General features: G+C 42.5%; 1 protein-coding gene and 1 non-coding gene across 3 annotated transcripts; one reads left to right on the top strand and one right to left on the bottom strand.

Annotated features, from left to right (window-relative positions):
- Positions 1–10,728: 10,728 nt before the first annotated feature.
- LOC136550930 (D-lactate dehydrogenase [cytochrome], mitochondrial-like) lies at positions 10,729–17,288 on the bottom strand. 2 transcript variants are annotated; one of them, XM_066542517.1, is made up of 18 exons: positions 17,174–17,288; positions 16,713–16,806; positions 16,480–16,580; positions 16,288–16,336; positions 16,068–16,160; positions 15,753–15,868; positions 15,362–15,421; positions 14,703–14,739; positions 14,567–14,628; positions 14,285–14,381; positions 13,868–13,942; positions 13,547–13,655; positions 12,784–12,893; positions 12,553–12,615; positions 12,086–12,165; positions 11,777–11,907; positions 11,525–11,568; positions 10,729–11,109 (listed from the first exon to the last, which is right to left on the bottom strand). In XM_066542517.1, the coding sequence occupies exons 3-18, from the start codon at positions 16,572–16,574 to the stop codon at positions 10,990–10,992; spliced, it is 1,341 nt and encodes a 446-aa protein (XP_066398614.1). In that variant the 5' UTR covers positions 16,575–16,580; positions 16,713–16,806; positions 17,174–17,288; the 3' UTR covers positions 10,729–10,989. The 2 variants fall into 2 exon arrangements, with proteins under 2 accessions (XP_066398614.1, XP_066398613.1); XM_066542516.1 differs by having other exon boundaries at positions 16,911–17,274.
- Positions 17,289–17,464: 176 nt separating this feature from the next.
- TRNAG-UCC (transfer RNA glycine (anticodon UCC)) lies at positions 17,465–17,536 on the top strand. Its single transcript has one exon. It is a non-coding gene; the product is annotated as a tRNA-Gly (tRNA).
- Positions 17,537–18,115: the final 579 nt, after the last annotated feature.

The following is an 18,115-nucleotide window of genomic DNA, read 5'->3' on the forward strand; positions in this document are numbered from 1 at the left end:
ATCAGAATCTAAACGCAGTTAATGGAGTGATGAGAGAAGAACACACCTTTCATTTCTAGATTTTTACTCTGCTGCTGGGAAACCCTCCACCACCATCTTGTTTGTAAAAGTTGAAACCTGATTCTGCTTTAGCCCCAAAATACAAAAGTTAGTGACACAACAATAATTATTTTTTATCTAGAATTAGAGGTTTTTCAGCAACCAGCCAAAGAAATTCTACGAAGCATGTGAACTGACCAAAGGAAATAGTAATCAACAAAGTTGAATTTTAACTTATCAGAATGGAAAATAATGTGGCCTATAACCATTGAGGCTAAATCTAAACATAAAGTTCAGCAGGTGGGCACAAGCACCTTTGTAGTCAGAAAAAGCTCTTGCTTCCTCAAATCAATCATAAACTCTATCGCTTACCTTCCTAGAATCAGTGGTTCAGCACAAGCTCTTTCATAGTGGATTTTCAAGAAAGTGGAGGGAGATAGATAGAAATAAATACATCAGTGGTTGGGCAATGTATTATAAGGTCGGAGAAAATGGAATCACAACTGCTGAATAGATAGGTAGTATGAGCGTGCAGTAGCTACCTCCGCTGTTTGTGAGATGAACCTGCGTTGATGTTGCCCTTTTCTTTCCACATGTGGTCTTCCGTTGTGGCCCTGTAAATCATACATGCAGCTCTTATAGGAGAGCAAACCTGGCTTTTGTGTTCTTGTTAGTGTGCTTTATGTAATGCATGTTGAGGTCTGTTAGCAAGACCAATGGTCTATGCTATATTCTCCCACGCATTATAGCATGGAGCCATGTATTTTAAGGCTACAGGAAATTACCTCCTTGCCCAGTTCTTTGACGCTGAAGGAGATGCCTTTTTATCCATTTCGTTAGTTTTGTCTGTGTTCTCTTCATCGCTTTCTTTGTCCTGTATTTTTTAAATAGATCTAGAGACTTTATGGACCAATAAGATGCATTGGAAGGCTATGATTAAAGGAACGAATACCATGTTCTTTGCACTGACATGGGAAAAAACAAAAGGGTCATGCAGCTAAGAATAAAGTAGTGGGAAAAGGACAGGGGTAACTCAATATCGTTGCACATAACGATGTATAGATTTCACTGCAAAATTTAAATTTTTAGTTTTAGTATATTGAACCGAGTCGCTGTCTCCTCGTATTGCATAGGCGAGGGTAAGGCTTACCACTAACACCCTTCCCCAGACCCCACACAGAGCGGGAGCTCTCTACCCTGGGTACGCCCTTTTAGTATATTGAATCGATCTGTGTAAAGGCGCAACTATTTGCTTTGGTTTCATGGATGTCTTAATTTTGCTGGTAAAACCAGCTTTTCAGATCTGCTCTATTGATTTGATTTGCTAGCAAGCGGAAAAATGTGTTGTGCAAGTTGTCTATACAAAACAAATCCCTGAAAGCTATATAATCTAGTATGGCAAAACCGTATATAGCCTGCAGGCACCTAAGGGCCTGAGAAGCGGCGCCTTCATAGGCGCTTGAGCTATCTGTCTAAGGATGAATTGTATCTGCTAACCCTTTCCATGAAGTGTGAAGTGGCATCACTATAGAAAGAGCAATGAATGGTGTAAAATTTATGGACCATAAAATAACCACAAAGGCTAATTAACCTGAGATGCTAGATGTCCTATTGTTGGAACAAAAACGGCATTTCCATTCCTAAAGCATCAAAATAGCTTAACTGAGGCCGTACATATAGGTTAAATCTAAAATATTATGTGACTAAATGGGCTGTTGTAGGTACCAAAAGAAAGTTCAGAAACATACATAGAAGAAATTTTAATTCAGTTTCTATATCCAGGATATGTATATAACTAAGAATACACGATGCGTGCATGGGCAACTACAATAAACTAAAATGTTTAAAAACATGAAATGGTGGGTAGAAGTTGTCCGTACATGTATGGCACTATTATTATAGTGCTAACCCTGATTGGTCTGAATCATAAAGAAGCATAGAAGTATTTCAAATTTGGAAGATGCCAAATAGATAATGTTGTAGATTATCAGATAAGAAGGCTGCGAGCAGTACCTGTGTGAACCCTGTAATCCTCATCAAGGTACACATAGGTCATTTCTGCCAACAATAGAGAAAAAGATTGACTACAAGGAAACAATTTGAGCTGAATTGTGTGGCATTTGTGATTATCTGTAACACTCCGGTGTTATGCCAATATTTAGGCACTTTAAATCATGCATATCATGCATCATCAAGCATCCTAATCATACATGCCTAATCATGTAAATAATAACGGAAATACTGCTTCAAAACATACGGAACATGTTCGTGAAACGTAAATGTTGCATACACCTATTTAAGAGTTGTTTTGCCCAAATTATGCTTGCTAGGTTAGTAAAACATGTTTGGCTATGCTTGTAAATCATCTAGGATTATTTAGTTCAATTTTGGGAGCAAAGTTTGTATTCAAATTTATTTCAAAATTTTGCTTTAATAATAATTCCCCAAAATTAGGGTTTTGAGTTAAAAATTTGACTTTGATTTTATAATTCAAAATCTAGATAGAATTGGACTTTGGTTATAAAAGCAAAGTTGTAGAGAATTAAATTCTAATCAACTTTCATTTTCGGTACATTTTCAAAAGATGCCATTTTCTTGCTCAAAATGATATTTGAAAACTGGTATTTGAAAATCTCTTGAAAACATAATTTGAAAAAGGCTTTTCTTATTTCGCGGGCCGCTGCCTCGTTTCTCGGCCCACGGCTGAAGCCAGCCTAGCCTGCAGCAGCGAGCCTCCCGCGCTAGCGCCGCGCGCCTCGCCTCGGCCCAGCCCAGCCCAGCACCGCGCCTGGCATGCCTCCGTGCTCGCCCGCTCGCTGGCTCACCACGCCGCGCCGCGTCCCAACCACGGCAGAACACGCCCGCCGCGTGGCGGCCATGCGCCGTCGATGCCACCGCGCGTCGCAGCCGGCCTACGTCCGTTCCCACGCACCCGCCTACATCTGCTGAAGCCGATGCGCTTGTCTTCACTCTCCCGCGCTGCCTCTCTTCTCCGCCCGCGCCGAGCTCGCTCTCTCCCCTTCGCCGCGGCCACCGTGCCATTCCCGTAGCCGCCGGGCGAATTCACCGCCCCACCTCCACCTCGGCCAGCAATCAAGCGCCAGCAGCTCCGCCTCGCTCTCCGGCACTTGGTGCTCACGATTGTGCTGTCTGTTGAGCCCAGGTAGCGCGTTCTTGCGACTCGCCACCGTCGGCCATGGCGCCACCGTGCTCGGCCGCCATGGAACTCCCCCTTCCTCCCCTTCTCCACCCTGCCTAGCTACCTGCCTGCATTCACCAGCTCCTCACAAACCTCATGCACTCGCTCGCTTGCCCTGACCCAGCCGGAAATGGCCGTTGGCCCCGCTGACCGAGCCGCGCCGCTGTGATGTCTCGGCGCCGACGTGGCCTTCGCCTCGGCCGAGCTGGGCCAAGAGGCCATGGGCCGAAGCCCCTGCCAGGCCGCCTCCCTTTCCTTCGCTCGGACCGCGCAGGCCAAGTGTGGCCGTGGGCCAGCTGATTCCCGCGGGCCGGCCCAGTAGCAATAGGATGTTTTATTTTCAGTTTTTCTTTATTATTTAAAAGAGAAATGATTTAGAAATTGTTTGGATACTCAAAATTTATCCAAATCTATTGAAATAAATTTTGCTAGGTTCCTTATCACCAGATCTACTTGGAAAAATTATTGCATGTCATTTTGGGATACTTTTCTGTAAGACTTTATTTAATCATGTATATTGCTGATAACTTGAAAAATGTGTAGAAAAACCTATAAGCTTCAGAAAAATATGATTTCCAAGATTGTTAACCTTCTTATGTAATGTACTTCCTAGGAAAAATATGTGTCATGCATGTGCTGTAGAAAAATTTTGAGGTGTAGTTCAAGTACCTTTAATGGCTGATTTTTGTTATTTTTGCTAGAGAGCAAAATTGGTATAAAACATGCATGTGATAATTTTTGTACAGTGATTGTATGCTATGAAGAACATAGGAAAAATACTAACTCTATTGTTTGACACTTTTCACAGTACAAAGTATTTTCATGTTCATAATCATGCCCTAGCTTGTTATTTTTGTGTAGGCTAATCCACTCATTCAAATACCATGAAAATCTGATGGTAGACTATTTAGGGTAGTACTGTGCTATAGTAATTTTCTAAGATTTTTCTAAGCAATAAAAATAGATGTTGCTATTCAAACCTATTATTAATTAAGGTTTAATCAAGTGTTGCTTTATGTGTGATTAAGAAATTAGTGAAGCTTTGGTGTATCTTTGAAGCATTTAATAAGATGTGTTGATTTAGCATATTAGTAGTAGAAGAGAATGCAGTAGATGACATGTGCTTGTAGTATATGTTCTTGGATGATGTTGACTACCTTGCATTCAAACATATCCATTGTATTCATCTCATTCGATGCACCGATTGCATAAGCGCTTACGCACATTGCATCATACAGGATTGCAAACCGAGAACCCAGTCGTCATACCCGAGGAGCCCTAAGGAGCAGCTCGAGGTGCAGCCGCAGGAAGTGCCCGAAGCCGACGAGGAGGACGTTGAGGAACTTCTGGAGTGCCCCGATCACCGCCCAAGCTCCTTCGAGAGAGGCAAGCCCTGGAGCATTTTCTCCCGGTTTGCAATTATTAATTAAATGCTTTACTTTAATTGATGCATTACGTTTCAGGAGTTGTTTGCAACCGTTGCTGCATTATACCTTGTTTACCTTTGTTATACTATATCCTTGTTACCCTAGTATCTGCAGTCGAGTCAATGCTTAGCTGGCTTAGACCGATAGAAGTCAGGCGATTTCCTATCACCTGCGAGCTATAGGTGGTTACCTGGATCTGCTTGGATGACTATGAAGTCATGGTATAACTAAGTGTTAAATGAAGTTGAGACCAGACGGAGACTTGCAGAGTTTTGGACTGTAGTGCTTTCCGTCTGTGTCGATTAAGGACCGACCGTTGTTGGGCCTCGAGTCATGTTGAATGCATGCCTTACATTTAGCTAGCCAGATAAAGTACCTTTCGACCGCGAAGCTGGGAGATTATTCGGGCCGAGTAGATTGCCCGCAGCGCACTGTGCCGGAGCAGGTGTGGTAGGACACGGGGGCGAGATGATAAGACCAAAGTGCAGTCGGTCGGCCCCCGGGTACATGTGGTTCCTGGCAAACTCAAGATTCCTAGATAGTTGACTCGGTGATCAATATCTCACTTTAGCAGATGAGTGAGGTTTGTGTAAGGAATAAATCACCAGCTGGTTAGGAATCGATTCGAATCGCCATCGCTCCTGGATAGTGAGCACTTGACTTGAGTGACTTCATCGTAGTAATGTTGATGGAACACTTGGACAGTTATAATGAATATGACATTATAGAAGTTGTTTAATGATCATTGGTTATCATTATCTGCTTAATCACATGTTTGCTCTAGTATAGGTGCAAATCTAGTCGACAGGTTAATAATAATTAACTTGACAATAATGCTTTTGAAAAGGGTCTTGAAATGCTAAAAATGCTTCTTTTTGCAAATGAGTCAGCTACCCTACTATAAAGCCCTTCATAATCCTTGGTGTCACTTATTTTCGGTTATGTCGGGTAAGTCTAGCTGAGTACCTTCTCGTACTCAGGGTTTTATTCCCACTTATTGCAGATGGGCAGATGTATTACGGCTACTGTATCAACTGCCTTTATCCTACGATGGGTGATGCTTAGGACCATGGGCATGGTCATTCCTTACGTCTCGTCTGATGCTTTTGTTGGAGATGATCATTCGCTGGCACTGTATTTGAACTCCGTGTGAGTGTGTGTGTGGTTTGAACAAATGGCTTCCGCTACTTTTATTCGAACTTGTTTTGTAATAACTATGTTTAAACTCTGATATATCTGAGATGCAAACTTTTATGTAATATGTGATGGTGACCGCTAAACTTATTACGATCTTGGCTGGAATGGAAGTTGGTTTGAAATCCTTCGTGATTTCACGGACTACCGGGTTATACGGGCTTAAGTTTGCTAAATCATCCGCTCTGGCGAATGATTTTCTTACTTAATTTCATATAATTGGTCGGTTCTGTTACATTATCATAGGCATGGGGAAATACACAAATAGCATGAGCATGGAATAGTGTGAGACCCCGCTAAATGGGCCAAGTTGGGCTGGTCTGGTGGGCTAGGCCAGATAGGCGAGTACTGTAGCAACAAGGTGATGCGAGTTACTGTAGCATCACGGAAACCATTGTAGCAGCAGAATTAGTACCACCTAGGAAAGAGCCGAACCAGCTTAAAAGCCTGGACCTGGGAGGCTGTTAACTCCTGGATCGATCCTTTTGCGCGAAGCAAGGACTGAAAGCGCAAGAGAGTTAATTAGCAGGTGTGGTCCATTCAACGTGTAGAGTGGATCTTAGCCGTGTTCCCGAATCGGGGCGTTACAAATGGTATTCAGAGCCAACTCTCGTGGTTTTACGGACATATGGCTCGGGAGCTCGGACAGGTTGCGCATGGCTCTGCAAGAGCATGGCACTTGGGTTGGGAAGCTGGGAATATGGATGTGGGCCAAGAGAGTCAATCCTGGATATTTGTCCTGTTTGGGTAGGTTGGTTCGGGCCTCGACTGAGGACGTCGAGTCCTCAAGGGTGGGTGTATGTGAGACCCCGCTAAATGGGCCAAGTTGGGCTGGTCTAGTGGGCTGGGCTGAATAGGCGAGTACTGTAGCGACAAGGTGATGCGAGTTACTATAGCATCATGGAAAATGCTGTAGCAGCAAAATTAGTACCACCTCGAAAAGAGCCGAACTAGCTTAAAAGCCTGGACCTGGGAGGCTGTTAACTCTGGACCGATCCTTTTGCGCGAAGCGAGGACAAAAGCGCAAGAGAGTTAATTAGCAGGTGTGGTCCATTCAACGTGTAGAGTGGATCTTAGCCGTGTTCCCGGGTCGGGGCGTTACAAATGGTATTCAGAGCCAACTATCGGGTCGGGGCGTTATAAATAGTATCTAATTGGCATAACCTTGGAACAGTAGTAGATATAGTATCCATTAATATGACATTGCACCTCTAAATTTAATAAACCAATGTTCATAGTGCACGCCGAAGTCTTACATTAAAATTGATGTTTTCTGCTGTTCTGTTCTGGGTGCTCTAATATGTAGCTATGTACTATAGTGCTCCAGGAAATCACCTCTTTGCTGAGGATTTTGATGGGGAATGGCTGGTGTTCTTTTTGGTTGGTTCGATGCTCCGGTCTGTGTATGTTTCTCAACCGTTTTCTTTTTCCAGTATCATTGAAATAGAATCGTTATGTAAAGTAACTCCATATAGATACATACAGTATATTAATCAACCTGCAATGTTATACGCGTGCTTAGCATAAACTTTTTCAGAATTTTTTTCTATGGGTGCAAACATAGATGTACTACCTTTTTTAGGTCATTTTTAGTGACTAGCCATCTCAAATCGTTTTAGGTTATGTTTAGTAGGCGCGTAGGCAAAAGCGTCTCTGTTTATGAGGCGCTTACTAAAAATAACCTAAAATGATTTAACTCGATTGAAACGGTTAAGACTCACCTATGAGTTAAGATGGCTATGTAGAGGTGCGGTGAACTGACATTTCATCAGGGTATAGTGGTTGTTTCTTCAATATAGGTGTTCTTACATGGTCTGCATTACAGTCTAGATAGTTAGAATGGCTTCGCCACCTTATCCTACCGTACCTGAAATCACTATTATAACCGAAATAATACAAATTTGAAAATGGACAGACTAAATTATTTCCAAAACGTTATTTAGGGAAATATGTTAACATATATGTGAGGATAAACTAAAGATAAAAACATAATAGGTAACAGGAGGTAATAGTTTCATTGAAAAGTAAGAAGCAGGTGAATGGACCTTCAAGTTTCTTATCAAAACCGAAAAGAAAAGCTTCAAGACTATTTTATACTACATAGGCCAAACCGTGTCTAAAGCCACCGTAGAGAGTTATGTAGTTGTAAATTTATTCTGAAAGGAAAAGGACCCAGCAATTGACATGTAACTTAGATGATATTTGTATATCAAGGTTGTATGAGCAGACACCGTTTCCGCTGTCAAGATCAGGCAACTAATGAGATGGCTAGGCCTCTGAAGACCGTGTATTTTCTCGGTTTGCTATTGAGGTCTACTCTAGAGGCCCATTCATGTGGTACAATATAAGCTAAAAAAATATAGGATAGTCACAAACATACTGCAGCTTTAGGGAAAATAATGCAATCCATATATGCGCAGCAAGAACAAACCTTTTTGGTCCCTAGCAATTTGCGATACGACAATGTGCTGAATCTTCTTTTTTACATGGTCGACCTGGCATGCTTCTGCCCTACCTGCAGGGTCAATGCGTTCACAAACAAGACTACATAACCCAGGTGTATGTATATTGTAAAGGTTGATTTGGCTTGAATTCGCCAATAAAGTATGTGATGCCTGAAACTGAACCTTTTGGGCTCCATGAGTATAGAATGGACTGATGGAAGAGTTTGGTCAAACTGAAGTACCAAACAAAGGAATCAACGTGGAATAATTTGGTTCTTCATCAAATTTCATGCTGACAGCAGTCTACAAACTGGTTGAGCAATTGAGGAAACATGCCGCAAATGGTCTCAGGTGAGGTACTTATCTTTCTGTCGCACACCAAAATGAATTATTGGTAGCTTGTAAACACAATCTCACCAAAAAGAAGATATATGGTCAAACAAGACTATTCAAGAAAAAGTTGCTATCAATGGAGAAAAAGATTAGACAGTATAAGATACCTGGTATCCCTGACATGGCAGCCTGTTGGGAAACAACAGCGACAAAAATAGAAACAACGATGCAAAGGATGATGCCTCTGTACATGGCAACCTGCTAGAAAAATGCAGGGCAGAAATAGCAGCGGCGATGGAAAGGATGGCTCTGCACATTTTTTTACAACAAATGCAGAGCAACAACAAAGGAAATAGAAATAGCTGAAGGCCAACCATTTGGTCCATAAGAAAAAGAGGTGAAAATAAATCAAACAAAGAAGGAAATAAACAGCAGACCGAAAAACTGAATATAGTCACCAAAGTGTTAGGATGCCAATCAAATATCTGGTATGCATATTCGCAACAGGCACAGCTAAACAATCTGCTAGAATAGGTACCTCATAAATTTTGTCATCAAAACGAAAGGGCGTCGATGGTACATAATTGGAATGCCTTTTTATCACCATAAAATCTTGTACGCACATGTGTGAGAAATTTATGTATAAGCAGAACCAAAATTTTCATGTAACAGTTTTAGTGAAGCACAAACCAAAGTGTAGTCAGAACAAAAAGAAACAGGAGAACCAAAAAAGTGATCACCGACAACCAAAGCATGTGACAATGTAATCTCTGGGAATAGGGCATGTGCTTAGAACTAACAGTGTATAATATGTGGAGATAAGCGATGTTCACAGACAATGATCACAGACATACAATGAAGAGGAACATCTCTTCCCAGGCAATAAACAAGAGCTCAGATTGGGCAACCATATGTGTTTTGACATCACAGACAATGATCATAAGTAAGCATGAGTGCAAAACCAAAGGCAATGATTAGATTAGACACAAGGAGAAAGCATCAGAGGCAATGACATCACAAGCTGTGCATTTCAGCGGGGGTTCCATCAAGGAGACAGCATCCACATCAGGCAGCCACCTCAGTTATCGCTTAACAAGCAGAAAAGAGATGAAAAAAGCAAAATCAACACCGCTCATGATCGTTGCCTCAGTTATCAACATAGTAGGTAGATGTAAAGGAAGAATCATCATAGCTGCTGAACATTGCCTGAGTTACCAGAGAGAAAGAAAGAGATGTAAACTGTGTAACGGCAGCCTACGATCACTACAAATCAGACATTAAACATGGATTACGATGCAATCATCACAGCAACAGCCCATTCCCTCGAACTAAACTGTAACAAGAAAAAAATTAGTCATCATTGTAGGTGACCAAGATGCAAACAATAGACCCAAAATCATCAGGGATGCACACAAAGAAACCAAACAAATATCGTTGACATGGCCACGTGCTCAACTGTATGGCACAACAATGCCTGCTGTCAAGATCCAATAGAACCAAGGAGGCCACACCCTACAGAAAGCAAAACAAAAGTAGTAGTAAGCTAGGGTTTCCTCCATTAGATGCCAACAGGTCGCCCGCATGTAGATCGGCGTCCACAGCGAAGGGAAGCGAGCCTCCACGAGCGCGGGGAGAGGAAGATCCCACAGGGAGAGGTACGAAGAGAGGGGGAGGAGGGACCAAACCGAGGAGAGGACGAAGCAAGGAACACCGGAGCTGTCGGGACCGCGGACGTTTCGAGGAAGAGCAGACCTGCGCCAACTATCTACTGGAGCTCGTGCGGAGGGGAGCGGCTTTGGCCGCCGGCGGTGGCTAAGCCGGCGGTGGCTGCCCGCGCCGCGCCACCGCGTGAGGCCCACAACACCCGTGGCGCACCATGCCGCAGGGGCCTGCCCGCGCAGGGAGGTGGGGGGAAGGGAGGGGGCGGCCGAGCTCTGCCCGCGCCGGCGTGCCGTCGAGCAAGGGAGAAAGGGGAGAGGAGACGGAGTAGGCGAGGAGACGCTCGGAGAAGGCAGATATTTTTGTACAGATCAGTGAATAGGGGCTACTAACAAATCTGGACATCCAAGCTGCGATCAAACAGACCAAAGCATCGGCCAAAGTAACCTGCTTTGATAAGAGTAGATGAGGAGGAGACGAATGTTCGCTCCATTATTTCCCTTCCCTGAGGCAGTTCAGTTTTTGTACAAGTATAATTTTGATGTGACACCAGCGTGCATTTTCCCCCAACGCATGCATGTCATACAGAGAAGCTCAGTGGATTATTGCGCTGTCAGCACCGCGTCACGCCTCCCGGAACCAAGCCCACTCATGGAGATCCTCCAGTCAGGTACTCAGGTGGCGGTCTAGAGCGTCATATGCAGACGTGAGGTGGGATCAGCTTTCCCGGATTCATGATGCTGTTGGGATCCAACGCGGCCTTTATTCTTTTCATCGTCCTGAGTGACTCGATGCCCAACTCCTTCTCCAGGTACTGCCAACAAACAAAGGTATTGATCAACAATGACGTGATAATAATACCCGTGAACAATAAAGAAATGATGTCTTATCAGAAAATTATAAATAAGCAAAGATGACTTAAAGAATGATGGGTTCGAAAACTTTCTCCTACAAATGTGCCGTTCAAGTGATATCTGTAATAATGACACATGGCCCGTTCGCTTCGCTGAAAAAACAAGCCGAAATACTGTTCCGATTGATTTGTTGTGAGAGAAAAGCACTGTTCCGGCCAGAAAGTACGGATTATAAGAGCGAACAGGGCCAATAGTCTTAATGAAATGGTTAGCGTTCAGCAGTTCTCAGTTTCTTTCTTATGCCATAGCTTTGAAGAAGGAAAAGAAAAGGTAACGCCAATAAAGATTTTGCAGCTGTAGGTGGCTGATACTTACCTTCATTTTCCCTGTGCCAACACCATGCTCTCCTGTGCATGTACCTGTTTGGTGCCAGTCACGTTAATATTTTCAACTAGTTCAAGTTTTGATGATGACTGGAATGGAAACAGATAAAAAAGAAAGACAAATCGCATATGTTATGGCTTCTATCTGAGATAACTCTAGATCAGACAGTGGTTCAAGGCGGTAGGTTATTCCTTATCAGTAACAGCAAGTTAACTCTATACACGAGAAGTAGGCTATTTATACCTTCCATAGACAGAGCTGTATGAACCATGAAATGGTTTAGTCTCTCTGCTTCCTTTCGTTGGTCGTCTTGACTTGGATCAAACAGGATAATTGTGTGAAAATTCCCATCACCAGCATGAGCAATAACCAGACTGGAACATAAATAATCAGACATAAATGTCTTCATAACCAAAAGATATATTCATGGCTTGCTGAAGTTACTGTAAGATAATGGCATCCCGTATAATACCAAACAGCCTTTCTATCCTACATTTACAATAGTGAAAGAGGTGGCCATCTCTCTAAAGTATTGAATGAGGAAATGCATACCAAGTCAATGGCGACGCATCAAGCAGACGCTTTGATGTAGATATGCATTCAGCAAGTCTGGACAGAGGGACGCAAACATCCTACACAAACAGATATGGTAGCATTAGGAAACTCATTACAGATCATGCATTGTTAACTGACAACATGTTCCATGCAAGGTTACCACAATCACAATGACCTTTTGGACAATCTACACAGGCATAGGAACCGAGGATAAAAAATTTGCACTGAGAAAACAAACCTCTTTATTTATTTAAACAAGGCCATCTTCCATAGCTAAATATCATTTATACTGGATATGCTACTTATTTGGGGTCACAATTTCATGGAGAGAACAAACGGACATGCCGTTAAAGACTTACAACCGAGGAGCAAGCATGAAAGCACATGATACACAACACTAGATGTGATTCCTGGATATTACAATGACATATTATGTATATTAACCAAGTGGTAAGAGAACAAACCGTTATCATTGCTTCATGATCAGGTTTCATAGCAAAACCAGCCCAAAGTGCCTCCTTCCTGATCTGCACTTAAAAGGGACAGTATTGTAACAAATATATTTCAATAATATAGATCCATTCCAATGCATGATGGAGGCTAATTAATTATATTTGCAACATTCATGTGTGTGCAAGATCATATAGAACCAAAGGGGGGATCAGTATTCTCTTCAGATTAAACGCTCTACTGACCTTCCATAACTCCGCTTTAGCATCTGGCTCCTCAACAAAAACAAAATCTGATCCATGGTGTTTGTTGGCAATTTTTTGAACCAAGAGAGTTTGTTCAAGAGCATATGCTTCTGGATATTTGCAAGAGGAAGATGTTAGCAAAGAAAATGAAGTAGTCAGTTATTGATCATAGACCGTAACAACAGTTGCAGTTTAATAAGTTCTGTGAGTTCAAAGGAGTTTCTAATGAGCAGTTGAGCACAGTCCAGCAGCCAGTAAAATATATTATTATGTTGGCTTTGCCCTGAAGATCATATAGCAAAACTGTGCATGTATTGTTATCAAATAAACTTCACTTTTCACGATGCCTATCTTGACTGATACCACTCCAATCTTATATTAGATATAATACTGTGAAAGTTGTCTGGACAGCAGTGTACATTATGCGCAGAGAAAATTTTGTAGAGAATATTCTGAGAAGTTTGTGCATCCCAGAACCTAAACTGCAAAAGTAAACCTTTTCTAATTGATATCCTGAAATACAGAAGCAGTCGCATTGATGCAGCAGTAGTCGTATTATCATTCTTTAACCATTATTGTTGATCAAGAATCAAGTCAAGTTCATAATCTGTAAGCAGATGATGGCTACATGCAAACCTCTTATTCATCGGACTACATTCACATGGCACCTTATATTTTCAAACAAACTCATTTCATTTGGGAGGGATATGTACCACCACCATGGATACATAATATAACTGATCATATTAGTAAGTTGCATTACCTGTCCCTATGAATTCAAACATCAAGGTCGGCACTTCAGGCAAATTTTTGCCATTTGCCACGTTTATTGCCTTTATCTGAACCTCATCCAACAATTCCACTCTTGAAACCTAGTCATATAGAAAAGAAAACATAAATATTGGCAAGCTGCAAGAGCTTTACAGGATAGACATATATATTGGAACATAAATATTGGCAAACTGCAAGAAAACAGAGGCCAGAGCCTGCACATTCATATCGTATGAAACACAGGACATCAAATGTTCCACACTGGAGCATCATGGTCATTGTAAAGGAAGAAAATAGCAGAGAAAACACAAACCTGTATCCCAGAAAGCATTGTTGCAATAGCAACATCAGCAGCATCTTTAATTGTTTTAAAATTGCACATTGCAACCTGAAATAGTAGGAAAATGTATGGTGAGTGCCTCCATAACTAAAATGAAAACAAAAAAGATACATAATACAGAGAAAATTGACAGCATAAATCTAGCAACCTGTGTTTTGTCTTTTATGTATATGCTTGCACAATTTTTCTGATGAAAGACGACAGTGGTATGTCATAGCATGAAGGTGGTCATTCCTTTTAGAAAGAATATTTTTTTTCCAAAAAATAAACAGCATTATACGTTAAGGGTTCCTACATACAACACTATGTTGAGATTCAAGCCTATACAAAGAACTTTGCAGTAGTAGGAGAAGATTGAGTTTGGTATTGACTAAATCAAAAGATACTCACCACAGAATGAGATGGAAGCTTTTGGAGTCGTAAAGTCACTTCTGTAATTACACCCAAAGTTCCTTCACTCCCAATGATCAAACGAGCAAGGTCATACCTGACATTCAACAAGGCAGAGGTAAACAAAGTTGCAAAAATCGATGGCAGGTGGCAGGTATAGGACACCATATGTATATAACACATATATGGATATAGGAAGCACTAAGCAGTGAAAATAGTATTCACTTCAAAAAATAAAACAAAAAAGGGTCATTCTAACAATCAGGAGAGTGTCTTGCATACCCAGCTGCACTCTTTCGAGCCCGGGAGCCTGTCTTGACAACATCACCATTTGGCAAAACAGCCTGCATGTACCAAGAAAATTTACTATTTGCGTGTGGAAATAATACAGAGTATTTTTAATGTAGGGGAGAAGTACCCGAAGATTAATCACATTATCCCGCATTGTTCCATACCTACAAATTAGGAAGGAAGCCATAAAAGCCATTTAAAAGTTATAATACAAAGCTAGCAAAGCATATGAACTGACATATCAGTCTTATGGTTGTACGTTCTTGAGTGATGCGGGTTTATGGTTGCAATACAGAACTGTAAGACATAATCTGCTGCTCCCCAAATCTCTCTTCTCTGCAGATTAGGAGTTGGAGCTGGTCAGCTCGGCTGTTCACTCCTGGTTGCTGTAGAGTGTAAGGCAATAGGCTAGTACTAGTAGTTGGTAGAAACTACATCAGCCATGTTGGTAGTGGGCTGATCTAAGCAAGGTACTTGTAGTACTAGGAGTAGTTGGGGCTGTACTCAACCATACTCATGTGTATCTTATAGTTGGTACATGAGTTGTATATATACCACACCTAAGGCAATGTAAAAGGGCAGTTTAGTTTGCCACATTCAGAAGCAGAGGTTCGGCCAAGGCTGGTGCTTGTGTTGTGTGTGTGTTCCTGAGCTCAACCCCTTCTTCTACCTCTAGCCAAGTGAGTGAGTGTGTGGGTAAGCTAACTGCTTACCTCTGCACGGCAGCAAGGGACCAACAAGAACCTTGAATATACCCTGAAAATACAAGGATAAATTGGTAATTACCTCACAGCTAATGAACCAGAACAGCGAGTAGCACACATTCCTCCAATAGTGGCCCCAGGCCCTGCAAATCAAATTGTTTTTTTTCAGCTAAAGCATGAGTGTTTGGGTTCCATAAACATGCAAAATTTAACATGACCATCTTCTAAATACGATGAAGGATGGACTTAATGACTATGGCTAGATTCTACAAATACTTCAATCAAGAGAAGTACTAATTATTAGCTGAATGAACTTACACAAATCATAGGGCACAATGGCTTACCAACTGCAACCAAGTTACATTAGATGCAATTGCACATCGAGTGATTACATTTAGAAGTTCATAACAGGGTGCCTTGAAAAGATTAATGAAAATTTTGAAAGGCTTTATGAACAAACAACAAGGACCTTTCCTGGATCAAGAGGAAAAAATAGGCCATAGGGCTTCAGGTATTCGTTCAGCTCTATCCATCCAACTCCAGGTTCAACAATTACGTCCATATCCTCAACATTCAGGGATTTGATTTTCTGTAAAGAATTTACGCCATGAGGAACCACACCACACATGTGAAGAAAGGCAACAAAGTAGAAAGGTCAAGGCTCGAATATCCGAATGCTTCTTAATCATTAGAATACGGTTCTAACTCATTCACGAATAGTTCGTTTTCATAACATCATTAACACCTAGCTATAGCTATATGCTCTAGAATAATTGCTTAATTCGTACCTTCATCAAGGTCATGTCGATGCAAACACCACCATGAGGTGCCAGTGTGTGACCCTCAATTGAGGTAGCCCCACCATATGGTACAATTGGAACCTTAACACAAGGAGATCGAACATAAACTAGATCAATGGTGATGATGGATCCTTTATACATAAAAATAGATGATGAAGGCCACATCTGTTAATCCTATATGTTTGCACCGATGAAAAGAATACCATACCTTGTACTTGTTACAGGCCATCACAATCTTTTGTACCTCGTCTTGCGAGCTGCAAAATAGAAGATGAAGGCATCACTTCATCACGAGAAATAGATCATTCAATCAACACATGCTTGAGATATGGAGCAGGTTCAGCGCATCCTTGGTTACATCAAAACGATCATCATTGGAGTTCTTAGTAAGCATCATCACCTCGGGAACACGACGACATCAGGCACGTTGACCGCCTTGTGGAAGCTGTTCTGTGGCGTGCCATGAAAGCTCCTCTCCTCGTAGTCCAAAGTCATGTTGTCCTGCCATTAAGCCGTCCACTCGCTCGTCAGCAAGACACAGCGAAAAAACATCAAATACTTGGCATCCACACATCATGGCCATCACTGCCCACAGGACAAATGTAGCGGCGGCCGTCCGATCACCAAACTCACCCCGAGGAAGGACGCGAGCTCGTCGATGAACTCCTGCGGCACGAGCTTACGCTCCCCACGAACCACCAGATCGGTGCTGTCCTTGCCGCCGACCCTAAGCCAGACAGACAGAGCACGCCGGGTCAGGTGAGGTCAACGCCAGCTGAGCGAGTTAACGGAACACAAGCACTCTGTGACGGGGTTAGATGAGGCGGGCACCGGTGGTGGTCGAGGCCGGAATCGCAGAGCGCGACGGTTGCTCCCCCGGTGGCGGCGGCGGCGGCAGCGGCGGCGAGGAAGGAGAGGAAATGCGGGAGGCGGCGGGCGGAGGAGGGGGTAGGGGATGGGGACGGGGACGGAGATGGGGCGTGGGACTGGGTGGAGAGCGGGAGGCAGAGGGAGGAGATGGGGAGCAGCGCGCGGCGGGGGCGGGAGAGGCGGAGGAGGGAGGTGGCCATGGCGGAGCGGAGTGGAGGACTCACTGGAGGCACGGAGGTGTTTGGAGCTTCGGAGCGGAACAGTAGAGGCAGGGTGAGGGACGGCGGACGGCCAGCCAGGATCGGGACAGCGGATTTCAACTTTTCCAGCCTCGATCAACTCTGGTACGCTGGTTATCGGAGAGAGTGCCACGATTCACTAGTGGACAAATCAAAGTACTACTACACTTCAACTTTTCCAGCCTCGATCAACTCTGGTACGCTGGTTATCGGAGAGAGTGCCACGATTGACTACACTTCTATTCATTATCTTTTGGTAACAAATTAGCATGAGCAGCGTTTGTAGTCCAACGGTTAGGATAATTGCCTTCCAAGCAATAGACCCGGGTTCGACTCCCGGCAAACGCATCTTTTTTTTAATGATGACAATAACAAACAGGATCACACTATCACTTTTTCCATTTTTAGCATTTATGGCTCTGTTCGGCTGGCGGAAAAAATGGCTGATGCTGATACCGATTTGTTGTGGCAGAAAAACACTGTTATTTCATTGAAACGATATGGTTGATAAGTTCAAACAAACAGGGCCTATAAGACGAACATGATCATTTTTTTTGTTTTTTAATGAGGACAAAAACGAATGGGATCACACGATCACTTTTTCCATTTTTAGCATTTATAAGACGAACACACGATCACTTTTCCAACGGGATCACACGATCACTTTTTCTATTTTTAGCATTTATAAGGCGAACACGATCACTTTTCTAACGGGATCACATAGTCACTTTTCCCATTTTTTTGCATTTATAAGGCGAACACGATCACTTTTCCATTTTTTAATGATGACAAAAATGAACAGGATCATTTTAAATTTTTGGATTTCATGCTAACACGATCACCTTTCCTTTTCTTTAATAACTAGCAAACATGCACATACGTTGTGACGGGAGAAAAAAAAATAAACATTCATGAAGAGCAAGGAAT

Source organism: Miscanthus floridulus, chromosome 4, assembly GCF_019320115.1.
Source record: "Miscanthus floridulus cultivar M001 chromosome 4, ASM1932011v1, whole genome shotgun sequence".
In the NCBI taxonomy this organism is placed as follows: domain Eukaryota; kingdom Viridiplantae; phylum Streptophyta; class Magnoliopsida; order Poales; family Poaceae; genus Miscanthus; species Miscanthus floridulus.

Excerpts from the sequence above, each read along its gene's own strand:
- LOC136550930 (XM_066542516.1), bottom strand. The coding sequence starts at position 17,149 with ATGGCCACCTCCCTCCTCCGCCTCTCCCGCCCCCGCCGCGCGCTGCTC. Across the intron at positions 16,337-16,479 it reads GATGTCGTCGTGTTCCCGAG|CTCGCAAGACGAGGTACAAA; the intron begins GTGATGATGCTT and ends TCTATTTTGCAG. Across the intron at positions 15,422-15,752 it reads TTTTTTCCTCTTGATCCAGG|GCCTGGGGCCACTATTGGAG; the intron begins AAAGGTCCTTGT and ends TTGATTTGCAGG.